The sequence below is a fragment of the Phyllostomus hastatus genome, unplaced genomic scaffold (assembly GCF_019186645.2).
Source record: "Phyllostomus hastatus isolate PE091 unplaced genomic scaffold, TTU_PhHast_1.1 phas_scaffold_755, whole genome shotgun sequence".
NCBI classification, from domain to species: domain Eukaryota; kingdom Metazoa; phylum Chordata; class Mammalia; order Chiroptera; family Phyllostomidae; genus Phyllostomus; species Phyllostomus hastatus.
The window spans coordinates 10686312-10703484 of record NW_025334039.1 but is presented as its reverse complement, the minus strand read 5'-3'; the positions used below and the strand labels follow the sequence as shown (position 1 = coordinate 10703484).

General features: G+C 36.0%; 1 protein-coding gene across 1 annotated transcript in view; it reads right to left on the bottom strand.

The window, feature by feature from the left end:
• CDK17 (cyclin dependent kinase 17) overlaps window positions 1-17173 on the bottom strand; it is an 86738-nt gene that overhangs the window by 36084 nt on the left and 33481 nt on the right. Inside the window, exon 2 of the mRNA XM_045826525.1 lies at window positions 6108-6254. Within this exon, the coding sequence (XP_045682481.1) occupies window positions 6108-6225 (118 nt within the window). The 5' untranslated portion in view covers window positions 6226-6254. The remainder of the gene's footprint in view (window positions 1-6107; window positions 6255-17173) is intronic.

The window sequence follows — 17173 nt, the reverse complement described above, 5'->3', positions numbered from 1 at the left end:
GAGCCAGTCATGGCAAGATGGGTGAGTGGTGGGTTGTACGACATTCCTGACAGGAAAAAAAGCCAACTGCAAAAGCTGGCACATGGCAAAGTTTGACTTGTTCAAGCACTGGTCCTCAAACTTCAGCATGTTTCAGAATCATCTTCAAAGGCGTAAAACACAAGACGGCTGGGCCTCAGCCCCACACTTCCTAACTGAGCAGGTCTGACATGGAATCCAAATATTTGCATGTCTAACAAATCCCAGGTAATGGTGATGTTGCTGGTCTAGGAATCATACTTTGGGGACCACTGCATTGGAGGAACAGAAAGAAGTCAAGCAGAGCTGTAGTACATAATTGTGGGGAGAATGGTGTCATTAAGCGAGGTCAAAGAGATAAGCAGGTTTGCACATCACCAGAAAAGTTTGAATTTCATTCTGAGATTGGAAAGAGTTACGGTAACTTTGAAGCAGACAGTAGTATGATCTGATTCAAGTTTTAAAAGTATCAGTCTGAGAAGTCAGGGATAGTGGGAGGTAAGGAGTTAGGAATGAATATAAAAGGAGTATCATGAGAGGGATCTCTGGCAATAGAACAGCTCTTTATCATTACATGAAACTACCCATGTAATTAAATGATACAGAACTGTATTCACATTGTATTCCAAAGCTTATTTCTGGGTTTGATGATGCTGTATAGTTACAGAAGATGTAACCAAAGGGGAGAACTGAGAGAAGGGTACAAGGGACCTCTCTCTACTATTTTTTGCAACTTTTGGATCTAAAATTATTAAAAATAACAATTTAAAACCTCACTCTGGTTACCGCTAGAGAACAGATGACAGATAATCAACAGAAGGGAAACACAAGACTACATATTACAGTACCCTAAGCAGTAAATAATGGCAGCCTGGACTGAAATGGAGAGAGGCAGGCAGACTCAGGACGTATTACAAAGGCGGAACCAAAAGGCCAGCAGGCACAGCTGCAAAATTACTTTGACATACACTCCCCCACCCAGCTTTTAGTGAAGTTTTATATTAAAAACATCTATCCAAAGAATATTTTTAAATTTCCAGCAAAGCAACTTTTAAAAATATGAAATATGATATGTGAAAGAATAACTGGAATCATGTATCAAGTGTATAAATGGTTATTATTAATAGTGAGTTTTAAAAGTTATTTATACAGCAAATATATAACAAGCTAGAATGGCAGAGGAGGCAAGGAGAGAACACAAGATAAAGGAGAGAAGAGAATCATGGATAATTCCTGGACTTAGGAAAGTTAAACAAGAAGCAGATTTTAGGGGAAGGAAATAAAAATTTTGGTTTGGTTATATTACATTTGACATCCCTACTCGACATTCATTCCTATGCAGAAGCCAAGTAGGCATTTGACTATAAATCAGTGATCCAGATAAAAATTCTGACCAGAGATACAGACTGAGGAGCAGTCAGTACATACATAGTGGCTAAAATCACAGGGCTGAAAGAAGTCACCCAAGGAGAATGTACAGAGAAGAGAACTGGGGCCATGACAGAATCACAAAATATTCTAACATTTTAAGATTATGTGTGCATCTAACTGGAGAGTTCAGTAAGGTAATACCCTGCACTTTAAAAAGTAATGGAAACCTTTAAGACATTATGTGAGCTGAAATAAGCCAGACACAAAAGAATAAATGCTATGATTCCACCTACACGATGTACCTTAAATAGGTAAATTAATAAGCAGGAAGAAATACAGAACAGCAGTTCCCAGGGGCTGAGGGGAGGGGAAAATGAGGAGTTATTGTTTAATGGGTACGGAGTTTTAGTTTGGGATGATAAAAAGGTTCTAAAGATGGATAGTGGTGATAGCTGCACAATAATGTGCAATACTTAATACCATTAAAATTGTATACTTCAAAAAGATTAAAATAGTAAACTATGTTATGTATACTTTACCACAATATTTTTTTAAGTAATGGAAATCTGCATGAAAAACTGCAGTAAATCTTACTCTGTAAAGTAATGAGTTCCAACAATTCTTTAAAAAAGATTTCATTTACTTTGTTTTTAGAGAGAAGGGAAGGGAGGGAGAAAGAGAGAAAGAGAAAGAGCAATGTGCAAGAGCTATACCAATCAGTTGACTCTTGCACACTTCCAACTGGGGATGTGCTCTGACTGGGAATTAAACCCAGGCCGATACTCAATCTATTGAGCAACAGTAGCCAGGGCACCAATGATTTTTAACATAGTAATACGCCAATCAGTATGATCTCATTGAGAAATTCATTTGACATCTTGCTTATTTCAATCTTCTGTATCACTATGTGAACCACTACAATCAGGAACATGCAATTTCTTAGCTCACTCCATTTCTGGTTCCCAGTCCTGCTCTTTTAAACACTTTTATTAACCTGATCCTGTTCCAGACCATACTTACATACAATGAAGTCTGTGCTTTCAACCTCATCCTCTCATGGATTTTTATGCTGTTGGTAGAAATTAGCACTACTTATAACCCTCTGTCATCACTGTTGTCAAAAACTAACTATGACTGCTACTCCAAAACTGATTTCCTAACTGTATAGCAGATCAGCAGGAAAAAGGAAGAAACCTGGAAGTGAGAAAAAAGGCTCGCCCTGACTGGTGTGGCTCAGTGGGTTGGGCATCGTCCAGCAAACCTGAAAAGTCACCGGTCTGATTGCTGGTCAGGGCACATGCCTGGGTTGCAGGCCCAGGTCCCTGACTGGAGGCATGCGAGAGGCAACCAGTCGATATTTCTCTCCCTCTCTTTCTCCTTCCCTTCACATCTCTCTAAAGTAAATAAAATCTTAAAAAAAAAGTGAAGAATTTCAGCTGTGTCAAAAGAAGTAACTTTTGTTGTAGCTGCACCTGGAACCCTAAAACTGTATACATATTACAAAACATTATTTTTGCCTTTCTCTACTAAGTATAATTGTGATATACTCTCTCCCCCAAATTTTAAAAATTGTCACCTATCCTCCTCACCAAATTCAATAATTTCAATGTATCTCATTACAGAGAAAAGTAAGTTTAAGGTTAACTACTTAAAGGCAAATTCCTGAAATGTAACTTTCTATGATATGTCTCATGAAGCATTAAGACTTTTATCAGACAAATTAAGAATCTATGAGGAAAAGGTATTTCTCGGATAAACCAAGTTTGTTTGTTTTTTACTGATGTGAAACATAAGACAACATTAATCATGTTGAAGTGCACAACTCAGTGACATTTGGTACATTTACAATATTGTACAACCATCACTTCACCTCTATCTGGTTCTAAAATTCAGCATGGGGCCAAAGTAGGTTTATAGTCATGTGTACACGAAACATAGGATTTACTCTTGTATTATTTCTTAAGTATTGTATTATTTCCCATACAAACAACTGTAAGCCTACTTTTGCCCCATCCTGCATCTTCATCACGACCAAAAGAGACACTGTATCCATTAAGCAGTCACTCCCCATTCCGTCCTCTTCTGAGGCCTTGGCAATCACTGATCTGTTTTGTGTCTTTATGGATTTCGCTATTCTGGATAGTTCCTATTAGTGGAATCATAGAATATGTAACTTTTGGATTACATTCCAGTCTGGATTTTTTCCAGTTTTCCAGGTTCATCCACACAGTAGCAGGTATCAGTACTTCACTCCTTTTTATGGTTGAATAAAATTGCATTCTGGGGACATGCCACATTTTGTTTCTATAGTTATCTGCTCATAGACATTTGGGTTGTATCCACCTGTGGCTACTATTGAATAGTGCTGTTCTGAATATAAACATTTGTGTACAACACTCTGTTTGAATATGTTTCAGTTCTCTGGGGTATATCCCTAGAAATAGAATTGCTCAGTCATATGGCAATTTTATTTTTAACTTTTAAAGAATGAGATAAATTAACTTGATAGTTTAAAAAATATTAAATATTCAATACCTTCCCAGTTACCAAAAAGATAAATCTGATATGCTCAGAATTTTTTCTTTGCAGGTACTTTAAAGTATAAGAAAAAGTATTTCTTACACTTCAATCTAAAAATTTTTATAATTTGTGCAAAATTTTCATTTAGTATTTAGGAAAAGCTGTATTGAGTTAAGGCCAGTATGCTTAAATCAACCAAGTTTGCAAACTGGCAACTTATTTTTAACCTACTAAATATAAATTCTAGATTCCTCTTTACCTCTCAATGTGCAAACACACTAGCTTATCTAGACAGGCACTCTAATGTGAACTATAATTATATCGCCCATTTATAACTGAGTTAAAGCCTTTACAGTATGACCCAATTATCAAAATAACAGAGATAATATATCAAATTCTAGTTAGCTGGAGGTAGAACATGTATGAGTGACAGTGTACGTGCATATGTATATAACCAAATAATACATCATATGCACAATTTTCCCAAGATTTTTACAGTATTATCCACATAATATTTACTTCCCCAATTTGTTCTAGAGTATGCATGAGAGCCACCCACCTATATGTAACAGAAGAATTAACAGGACTGTGCTCAAGAATGTAACTGAACAATACACAGGAGGTGGTCAAATATTGGTTCAAAGTCAGTTTACTCAGTGATATCAGAAACTAATTCTTCCTCCTCCCTAAGCTAGCACTGCCACTATATAGCAATTAGACAAAGATCACTTGCTTCACATACTGGTTACATCATACATGAGATCATCTAAAAAGTATTCATTAAACCATGTTCAGAAGTGGGTTGTGTGTATCACCTATCTTAAGAGCTTTTTATGCTCTAAGACAAACTCCATAAAGAAAGAATGTATTGGAACCAACTATTAGGAACTGATAGGTGACCAAAAAGGTACAAAATCCTTGTCAAAGCTCTTTTTGAAATTTATGTGCTATTACACATAGGCAATAAGCAATAGCAGATTATAACTCAGAGACAGCCTATGCTACCAGCAATCTCTGCAACCCAAGAGGAGTCAGTGTCTAGTGTGACACCTTCAAGTATTATTTCAAGTAACTCAGGTTAAAAGGAAACTCAATAGAGCCCCTACTTTCCTTTTTTCATTACCTGTTAAAGTTAGTATTATAATAAAACAAAGTTTTGGCCCTAGCTGGTGTGGCTCAGTGAATTGAATGCTGGCCTGTGAACCAAAGGGTTGCAGGTTGGGTCCCCAGTCGGGACGTATACACAAGAGGCAACCCATTGACGTTTCTTTCCCTCTCTTTCTCCCTTCCTTCCCCCTCCATCTAAAAAATAAATAAATAAAATCTTAAAAAAATTAAAACAAAGTTTTAATAAACAATATGTACTAATTGAAAACATACTTTCTACATTTTACTATTTTACAAATAAGCATGTTTTACAAGTTAAAACTAAAATATTTCATAAGATATGTACTTAATCTAAAAATACTAACAAAAATATAAACGTGTACCAGAAACTATCCCTTAAGATATATACTGTGCTTATTTTACTCCTGCACGTCATTGGCAAACAGCTAGCAGGATTCTTTGATCATAAGAATGAACACGCTGGGCTTGATTAATAATAAGAATTCAAAGGGCATCTAAGAGACAATGAACAATTTTGTTCTGGCAAGAGGAATAAAAGCAAGACATTATAAAACCATCTTTGAGATTCAACCCAAATGCAAAAAGTTTCCATCCTAAATATAAGAAAACAGTAAGATTCACTTTGTTCTCTAATAGTTAACATACAATATAATGTTACAAGCTATCGAAACCTCAAACAGAAATTTCACAAACTTACTAGCACTTTTAAGCTGTATTAACTTAAGTTATAAGAATAACAAATATACATTATTTTAAAAAATAGTTAACAGCAAGGATAATATTATACAAGGTATTCTTATTTAAGAACTAATAAAAATGGAAGGATAAATGGAATAGGAGAATTCATCAGGGTTAAAGACTTGGTACAGTAAGCACTCAGAGTACACTGCAATAAGCAAGAAAGAAAGCAAAGCTGTGTAGTCCTGCTTCCTAAGAACTAGGGTCCCAGAGGTTTGAAAAACAAAAGGAAGCTATTAGGAACTAATCAGGAAAATATATTTTCGTTCCATTTACACAGTAATCAAACGTGTAAAGAATCTTTCCTCTCCTCTCCACTCCCAAATATTTACCGTTATCCTTGCTGCTATTTTCTTCAATAGTCATTTGTTCAGCCAATTCAGATAATGATTCATCAATAGTCTGGCTTCCTCGAAGTGTGAGGGACAGCCTTCTCTTAAATTTTTTCATCCTATCTGTAGAATGTGACTTGAAATATCCTGGAAAACAGAACAGAATGAACACAAAATTAAAGCTATAAATACTTTACAGCTCAAGAAAAATGTCATTCTGAGTTTACCAAGAATGTTCGATATAGATATAATGAGGAATTCCCACTTCCACCAAACATCATAAAATCCAACCACTTCCTTAAAAAAATTCACTCACTAGCCCTGACCAGTGTGGCTCAGCTGGTTGAGCGTCTGTCCACACAACAAAAGGTTGTTGGTTCCACTCCCAGTCAGGGTTGTGGATTGGGTCCCCAGTTGGGGTGTATATACAAGAGGCAACCACACATTGGTGTTTCTCTCCCTTTCTTTCTAACTCCCTTCTCCTCTTTCTAAAAATAAATAAAATCTTTTTTTAAATCCATTTGTTCTGATTAATGTTATATTTATATAGCATCATCAGAAGAGCAGGAATTCTAAAAATTAAAGGTTGAGATTTTGGCATCACAATTAAATTCAGGACAGGAGATTTTCCTAAAATGTGCTTTTAAAAAACCCATGTTGTCAAAATATCAACACTATTTTGATGCATATAAACAGGAACTTTATTTTCTAAGTTCTTATTTAGCCAATATATTGGGGATTTGTTTTTTCCCTTGGTCACCTGTCAGGAATCTCTTCCTATAATCATAGCAATGCCAAGCTTCAAAAATAAGAAATGAAAGCCAAGTTAATTGGTATCAAATGCCTATCCCACACTAGACACTTTCAAATGTAATTCATTTAGTCTTCCTAACTCTAAAAAGGAGACTACACAATTCCAGTTTTACAAATAAGCAAACAGGCCCAAAGAAGTTCCCTGAATGAAGTCAAACAAACAATTAATGATAACTGAGATTTAAAACTAGGATTACCATTTACCTTTACCCCACATTTTAACATTTCTGAAATAAGGATGTATTTTATAATTCAGAGGATGTCAAAACACAATTTAGCTTTCATCTTCTTCCACCCCCCCACCCAAACAAGATGTTAAAGTTCTGAATTTTAAACAGATTCTTGGGCTGGGGTGCTCATATCCATCAACTCCTTCAACTTGAGCATCTGTCTCATCCCTAGTAGGTTTTCCAGAACTGCTACCTTGATCATGAAGTCCCATGAGTTTTCCCAATTCAAACTTGGGCTCCCTTAGCATCTTGACTTTTCTAACAAAGACACCATGGAACAGATAAATAGATTGGCAAGTCTTTTCTACGTCTTTCCCAGTGCTATCTGGAATCAATTTACTGACCACTTCTTTCAGGTCATTTGGCAGCACCTCTCAGGTCAGGACAAGAGGGAACCCAGCAGAGAGAATGTCTATCTCCCTTCTCTCCTGAATCTTGACTTCAAGTCTTGATTGACCCAGAAACTCTACACCTCTTCAAATTCATTTTTTCACTAGCTTTTCAACTAGTTCTCAGCAGGAGCCTCAGTCTGATACAAGCTGCTCCATCATAGACAGAAATGGAGGTTCAGATGAGAATTAGAAGAGATGATATACAAGGTCTGCCCAGAAGGTATCCAGCCATGTAATATGAAAAAAAGAGACATTTATTGAAGAAGATACAAGAAATACTGTACATAGGACAATAATGCCTCAGTCCTTTTCAAAGTAGGCACCTTGTTCACACAGTTCTCCCAATCACCATCAGATGCCATGTCATATTTCCCTGAATCTCAACAGTTTGAATTTCTTCCCTTTCGAAGGTTTAGTTTTGGGAAAAACTAAAATCACCTTTGAATCTGGACACCAAATACTTAGGAAAAACTTGAATCGAGGAATCACAGGACAGATACACTTCAAACTACAAAATGTTGCTGAACAAATTTAAAGTCCTAAATAAATGCAAGGACATGCTGCATTCATGTATTGGAAAATTTAACAGTAAGATGGTAATATTATCCAAAGTTATCTACAGATTCAATGAAATCCCTATCAAAGTCCCAGTGATGTTTTCTGCAGAAATTTATTTATATGGAACACCAAGGGACCTTAAATAGCCCAAATAATCTTGAAATAGAATAACCAAAAGTTGGAGGGCTGACATTTCTTGATTTCTAAACTTACCACAAGTTCAGTAATCAAAACATTATGATACTAGAATAAGAACAGACACACAGACCAATAGAACAGAACTGAAAGCCACAGAACAAACCTTCATATCTGTAAGTTGATTTTTGACAAGGATGCCAAGACCATTAAATACAGAAAAGATAATCTTTTTTTAATTAAAAAAATTTGTATTGTTCAATTACAGTTGTCCCCATTTTCTCCCCATTACTCTCCCCTGCCCTACCCCACCCCCCATCTCCCACATCCAATCCTCCCACCCTTCTCTTTGTCCATGGGTCCTTTATACATGTTCCTTGACTAGGCCCTTCCCTTTCTTTCCCCTGTCATCCCTCTTCCTCCTCCCCTCTGGTCACCGTCAGTTTGTTCTTTAGAGAAAAGACAGGCTTTTCAACAAATGGTGCTGGGAAACCCAGATACAGTCACCTGAATAAAGAATGAAATTAGATCCTTCCCTATGCCATATGTAAGAATGAACTCAAAGTGAAGCAAAGTCCTAAATCTAAAAGCTACAACTATAAAACTCTTAGAAGAGAAGGAATACTCATAATGTTGAATTTGGTAATAATTTCTTACATATGGCTCCAAAATCACAGAGAACAAAAAACAGATAAAGGAAGAATTCATTAAAATAAAAAAAATAAAAATAAAACTTTTGTACATCTAGGGACAGTATCAAGAGTGAAAAGACAATCCAGAGAATGAGAGAGAATATTTCGGGCAGGGAGTGGGGGAGGTGGGCATGGGTGTGGTGCGTGGTGAGGAGACAGGGCTGCAAAATGCTGGGACCACAGCAGCAAATCTAAGAGAAAAACTCTGTCCCCAAGGGGTACAGAGCCTTCACCAAATGCAAGGCCATATTTATTACAGGAGAGAGATTAGGTGAATGCTTTCTCCAAGGGTGAAAAAAGGCAAAGGTGGGGCTAAGGAAAAAAGAAAACATCCCAGCTGCTCAAAATCCAAGCAGCTGGACTGCAAAACACAGATCTCTCACAGTTTTACTAACTGTTGCCTGAACTGTAAAGCATGAAGAGATTGCCTGAGTCTCACAGGTGCTCAGATCCCAAGACCTGATGATGGTTAAAATCCTGATTCTGTACTCAAAACATTTGATACCAGTAGTGAACTAAGTATAACTAAAGCTGTGACAGAGTCCTGACCCAAATGAAGCTGTTTTCCTTTAAGTATGTTTCAGCTTCCCCCCCTCAACTCTGTCATGGTGATCCATTTATGTAAATAAATGTAGCCATCCCTTTAAATAGTAGAGGTTTGCTATTACCTTGTATGGCTGTGCCACGCAGCAGAAATGTTTTATGCTACCTGTTTTATCATACAGAATACTAAGAAAGACATGCATCCGAGGGTGAGATTTAAGAAAATAATCTTTCACTGCTTTATCAAAAACCTTAGGTGCAACTGATTCTCTCCCTGTAAATGCATGTAGACAAAGAATGCTATTGCTATGATCTGAAACAGGGAGTCACTAGTTTTACACACCAGTGCATATGCAAATGTCAAAACAGTTTTAAAAAGAAGGCAAAAAAAATAATGTTTTAGTATTACGAAAATTTAGTCTTGACCTTGCAAGCATCATGAAAGGGTTTTAGGATGGTGATCACACTAAGATCTGATAGTAGGTTAGTTTCCCAAACTTAATTCTAATTAACCTATTTAGCAAACCGAACATTAATAATTCAATAAGGTTAATGGTCAGATATTAATAATAGTAGTATAATCATATAATCAAAATTACCAATTGCTGAGCATAGGAAGAAAACCAAGTCTAGGGGGAAAAATGAATTCAGGATTGAAACTACTAGAACAAATTTAAATGAATCTGGGAACTCAGAAGACAAGTAAAAGTTTAAAGTGTGGATTTGAGAGTTACATTTACAAAACTGACTGATGCCAGGAAGAATATATATAATAAAAGGGAAAGTCAGAAACATGAGAAATGTCTACAATAAATAAGTGTATAAAGGAGAAGTCATCAAAGCAGTTCTAAAAAGAATGGAGAAACAAACAGTGACAAATGAAAGGATGTTAGAGACAATCAGGGCTAACCAATTCAGTTTATGGTGAAAGAAACAGTTGGAAGAGGCTCCAAAAAATGAAGTTATTTGGCTAAGTTTCTGAAGATAAAAGTCAGGTTTTAAAATTCTAAAGTTCTAAAGTATTGGGATACTTTAGGGATCCCAATTCAGTTTTCTTTCCATAGTACCACATTTCCAGAGAATTAGGAAGCAACTCTTTCCTCTTCTAATTACAGAAGAATTAAAGTCTAGCTATAAGGGAAAGATATCAAGGGAAAAAAATAACACATGTATCTCCACTCCTCCAACCTCGATCCTTTTGCAGTCTTCACCATCCTAGTAAATGGCAACTCTTACCCTATGGCCCACTCTGGTTGTCTTCCCTTTTTTCACCACCTACTATCAATGCATCATCAAAACCTATAAGCTCCTCCTTCAAATTAAGATCCAGATTATATCCAGAGTCTGACCACTTCTTACCATGTGAACTGTGCAAATCCTGATCCAAGCTATATTATAACTTTGCCTAGAATATAATATTGAAGGGCATCCTAACTGGTCTCCTTTCTGGCTTCTATTCAAACATCACTACTCTGGTCATTCTGTATAAACAGTGAGAGCTCCACACCCAGGTTATACTCTACCTCCCTAACCTGTTTTAATTTCCTTCATATCCTTAGTGCTTGACATTCCAAAAACTGGGTTTTTGCCGATTCCCTCCACCAGAATTTAATCTCCTTGAGAACAGGAACTTAATGTTTTGCAAATTGTTGTATTTAGGCCAGTCCAGCATTTAGTACAAAACCTGGCACTCAATAGGCACTCATAAATACCTGCTGAATGAATGAATGGAGAGAGAGGGGGAAGGAGGAAAGGAACAAAGGAAGGAAGAAAGGAAAGGAGGAGAGAAGGGGAGGAGGGAAGGAAGGAAGGAAATAATAGAGATCTGTTGGCTGAAAGATCTTCCTCCCTATCTAAAGTCAAGGTTTTATTTAGGTCACTGTCTCATTCTGACGGCCCTGGTTAGGTTCCCCTTTTGCATTTTGTGTTTATTCATTCAACAGTCACACAGAAGTCCTACCATGTCCCAAGCAATAGAGAAGGTGTTGAAGGCAGAATGATAAATGAAATAGAACTCTGCCCACAAGAAACTTGGGAGGTGTCATATCTTTTCCCGAGTGAAGAAGTTGTAGTATTTATTGCAAGTGAGTATAACTCCAGGTTAATACATTAATGTTTTTAAAACTGTTACACAGCTAAACAATTCATCCAACTATGAGAATATTCAAATTGCACTTCTGAAAACTGCTTCATTGATGAGACAACTTACATAAAATTTAATTAGATCAGCTGACTTTAGTAAGGTTGTAAAGATCAAGACATTTAATTTACTATATTGGAACCACTACAGGTACCTAAAATGACAAGCCTACTCATTACCCCTTGGATTCAATAACAATTTGGACAAAACCTAAACCAGTCACCAAGGAGCTTCTAACAGCTTGTTAATGTATCTCAAGACATTCATTGTCATAAATAATCCCCCAAATCCTTCTGGTTGTTAGAAGATTTTTCCATTAAAAGTTATTTTACTTATTTTCTTTAAATATGTATTTCTTCATATTGTCTGTTGGGCTGTAAGTTAAAATTCCAAATATAGCCCTGGCTGGTGTAGCTCAGTAGATTGAGCACGAGATGCAAACCAAATGATTGCTGGTTTGATTCCCATTCAGGGCACATGCCTGGGTTGCAGGCCAGGTCCCCAGTCAGAGCAAGTGAGAGGCAACCACACATTGATGTTTCTCACCCTCTCTTTCTCCCTCCTTTCCCTTCTCTCTAAAATTAAATAAATAAACAACTTCAAAAAATGTTTAAAAAATAAAAAAATAAAATCCCAAATATAGTTAAAATCTGATTTAAATATCACTCAAAATGTAGAGATTTTCATCATGAATAATCACCAATTGATTTGCAGATGATAAATCCTCATAGAAAGGGTATTTGTTTGAAACAGCTGTCCAGTTTCAGTGAATTCAAAAAGTCATTTATTAGAAATGTCATCTGATGTTTTTGATAATAATGGTCTTACTCAGACCAGAACCAAGAGAGCAATTGTAATCACTTGAGGTAATGCCTTAGTTTGATACACAAAAGGTTATACACAAAAAGGAAAGGGCTCACTGAAAAAGCAGCAAAGATTTGGAAAGAAATTGGCATCTGAAAAATGTAACACTTCATTAAATTTTATCTTTGCAAATGGACCAAATTATCTTTTCACTCCAGCTAAATTTACTTTACCAAATTCTGATTTTTTTTAAAAAAGCTTTAAATTGTAAAGCCAGGAGAATTCACTGAAAGATACAAAGAATTGTTTCTAAAACTCTTGCTCTGCCAGTTATCTCTGATACTTGAGAATCTTCATCTCTGGTGGCTAGTGAAATATTACTACTCTAAAGAAAATTTAAATTCCTCCACTGAAATTCAAAAACAAAAAAAAAATCAAATTGTGTTTTTATATCTCAGTTAAATGAAGAGAGATCCTAATCATGTGTTTGCACGTTAAGTACTGGATTTCCCCGAAGTATGACTACAGGAAGGTTATAGTAGACTTATTGATTATTCTTGGCTTCAAATTACTTAACTTAGTCCCTTGAAAACTAACATTTAAACAATAAAGGAAGCACTGGGAGTTTACAGATTTGTGTAGTACCTGACCTATCTTCTTTTTAGAGCAATGCAGCTTATTTATTTGGTTGAGAATGAACTAAGGATTATTAGAATTATAGCTTCAAATTCTTCTTGAGGAAGGTAAAGTTGTTTGCATGAAACGTTTCCCAAGCATTAGTTCAGAAAAAAAAACAGTATTCCACTAACTTTCATGAGGCGATAATGCTTTATTTTTAAAATTCAAAAATAACTGGCATAGAAACTATTGAAAGAAAAACAAAACTGACCTGGGTATTTTTCAATTGCAAGGTCAGAAAAACTAACTACATTTATACCCCTGATTTATATATAGGTCAGAAACTCAGAAGTTATTCTTTTTTTAAAAGATTTTATTTACTTATTTTAGAGAGGGGAAGGGAGGGAGAAAGGAAGGGAGAAAAACATCAATGTGTGGTTGTTTCTCACTTGGTGCCCTCACTGGGGACCTGGCCCACAACCTAGGCATGTGCCCTGACTGGGAATCGAACCAGCGACCCTTTGATTCACATGCTGGTACTCGATCCACTGCACCACACCAACCAGGGCATCAGAAGTCATTCTAAAGTAATTCTGTGGCCTTTCCCCTTTCTCAACTGCCATATCCAATTGGATTATCAAGTCAGATCATAAAAATTTCATATCCCTCACATTTTTAAATCTCATCCTCTTCTATCTCTTCTGTTAAGCCTTAGTTTATCTAAATAACTACAGGCCTCATAATTAACAAGTCTCATTTTCTTTCAAGAAGATTAGCCCTGGCTGGCGTAGCTCAGTGGATTGAGCGCGGGCTGCGAACCAAAGTATTGCAGGTTCAATTCCCAGTCAGGGCACATGCCTGGGTTTCAGGCCATGGCCCCCAGCAACTGCACATTGATGTTTCTCTCTCTCTCTCTTTCTCCCTCCCTTTCCTCTCTAAAAATAAATAAATATTTTTTAAATCTTTAAAAAAAGATTAATAAAGTAAACAAACCTCTGGCTACCCTGGTTAAGAGAAAAATAACATAAATGAGCGATATTAATATAACAATGGTGGAAATCAATTAGGTACTATATTGTAGAGTCAAACATTGCATATTCTACAATCCTGCAATTTTTATTCTGGGTACATATTCAAGAGAAAACTTTTAACACGTGTTTCCCCAGATATATGAACATAAATGCTCATAGCAACATATCTATAATAACAAATATTGGAACAACTCAAATGTATACAGACAGGAAATAAATAAACTATGCAGAATATACAGTGGTAAAAATGAACTACAACCACATGCAACAAGAATATCAGTAATATGATATTTAACCAAAAAAGCAAGTCCAGAAGACTACATTTAGTATACTCTTTTTATAAACAAGAAAAAAATTATTTAGGTAAAAATAAAAGACATTTATAAAATGCAAAAGACTGAAATACAAAGTTCAAGATGATAGCTACCACAGGGAGAGGCAAGGAGAATACACAGGAAGATGTAAGTTATCGGCAATGTTTGAGAAGTTGGATTACAGACACTAATTATTTTATTGATGTATAAATATATAGACACTAGATAAGCAGATCATGCACAGACCAGTGAGGATAATGCATAATAAGCCAAGAACTATGACTAACACAATTCTGTGCAAATTCATGAAAAATGTTAGTAAGCTTGCGGGGGAAGACAATTGAAAACAGACTTAATTAAAGATTGTAAGTAGATTAAAAAATCAGACGAGAATGAGTGAAACCTCTTATAATGATAAGAGGACACAGGGCTAGACTCGAGCTGATTTATTTTTCCCAGTCCTACCATTAAGTAGCTATGGGATTTCAGGTTAGTCACTTAACAGATGAGTTTCTGAAAGTGACTATAGCCACATGGATTTAATTTTTTCTTTGTCTGAAACAAATGACCTCTATTTAGTGTTATTAGGTATGAAACCTGGTCTCTTTTGGGTGACATATCATTCCATTCTTGGCTTCGCTTCGTTTCCTGGCCCACCAACATTAACTATTACTTGCCACTACACCATTTTGCCCACAAATAGGGCACCTAATTAGTTATTCCAACAGATTCACTTTGTAACTTACAGTGATTATTACAACCACTTAGGTGAACTTCAAAAGACAGCTATAGTCTTGTTGGAGAACAACTGTTTTTATCTAAATGTGTTTGTTCAATAAATGTTGTTTCTACAAAACATATTGATTAACACTGAATATATGTTAGGTTTTACTGGGTTATGTATGCCACAGTAACAAACAACAAAAACTCTTGGTGCATTAAAATGACAAAGATTTTATTTCATGCAATATATCCACTAAGAGTTGACTGGGTCTTTGCTTTAAGTCTTCAAGGACCCAGGCTGAAGTAGAAGCCACCATAGGAAGGGGATAAAGAATGTGGCAAAGCATATATTAACTCTTACAGCTTCCCTAGAAATATCACTTGTTACTTTTACCCACACTTCATTGGCTAAATCAAGTTATGTGGCCATGCCTAATTTTAAGGGACAGGGATTCCTAACCATATTCCCAAGAGAAGAGGCAGAATGTATGTGAATAATTTTCATAATTTCACTATGTCATAGCATTTAGAGATCAACATCAAATGAAATGTTAATATATTAATGTATTAAAAATTCAAGATTAAAACAAAATACCAACACAATTGCTTTTTTAAAGATTTAAACTCAAAGAGCATAAAAACTCAAATAGTGACTAGGTCAAATGCAAATTAAATGCTCATCAGAATTCTGAAAGATTAAAAAAACAATCTGTATCCCTCAGCAAATACACAGAAATTTCAAGGAAGCATTTACTTTTTCCTTAAAATTTCAGAATTAATAGAGTAAGACACTCAAATTGTCCATAGTTAGTTTATCAGCAGATCCTCCACTAAAAAAAGACATAAAGTAGGAATAGAAAGATGTCCCCCAAATTCTCATTTTGGAAAACAGTAACTGTAGGTTTAAACTGATTTAAGCTGAAGGGGAGGTAAGTCTGTACTAAAGGGAATTACAATAAGAATGACATGGGTGCCTAAAAGGCGTGCCACGATGGAGGAAAGGTTTGGAATTCAGGTAGATAGATGTAGGCCAAAGTGACCCCACTAAATACTGAAGAGGAACATACACTGCAATCAACCTAACTAGAAGACTTGAAAATCCTCTGTACCTAGCATATACTTAATAATGATGAAAGTATGCTGAAGAAGCAGGATTACTCTATTAGCACAATGAAAGTGGAAAGGAAGGGGAACTTGGAAGGCTAAAGTGATACATAATAGCTGGAGGTCTGATAACGCGAGAGGTACCACTATGGATGGATCTGGATTCTTTCCTGGAGCAGTCATACCAAGGCTAGTGAAGATGTGCTGGTTAGAATGCGGCATACTCAATCCCACAAACAACTGAACTGAAAGGGTTGAACCATAAATACCCAATCAAGCTTCAGGTGTTTAACTTCTGGAGCGGTATCATGTAACCACATTAACATTTGGTATAAACACCTCAATATCTGAAGAAGTCAGATTCCAAATGTTATCAAAATAAGATCCTTTCCTTCATTATATAATTTTTATCATGACATTTGTCCTTTAAAACCTTTATCTACAAGCATGATCATTACATAGTACTGAGCACCCAGTATATACAAATCCCGTATTAGAAACTAAAATCCCATATTTGAAACTAAGGACAGAGTAACAGAAGACACTATCACTGGCCTCAAGGTGAGAATCAAAAGTCGCATCATTTCCAGTTCTGAAAGGAAGCAATTATGTCATCAACTAGCATTATTACAATCAGAACTCTAAGTAGTTTTTCGTCTGGGGTCCCACAGCACCCCAGAGATCCATGAGGTGCTACTTACACAAGATACTGTGACCTAAAAAAACAACAACACAAAACCCAACACTTTTTTAGAGCTCTGCAAACTGAAAAAGTACTCACAGTGGTGGTAGGTGATCAAGCATCCCCTTAAGGTTAAGTACATTCTTTCAAATTTCATGTAATCACATATGAGAATGTACTCTCACACGTGACTTCTTTACCCAGACGAGGGATTCTGAAATTAACCCATGTTATTATGTGCATCAGTTTGTTTTTGCTGCTGAAGATTATTCCACTGTATACATATA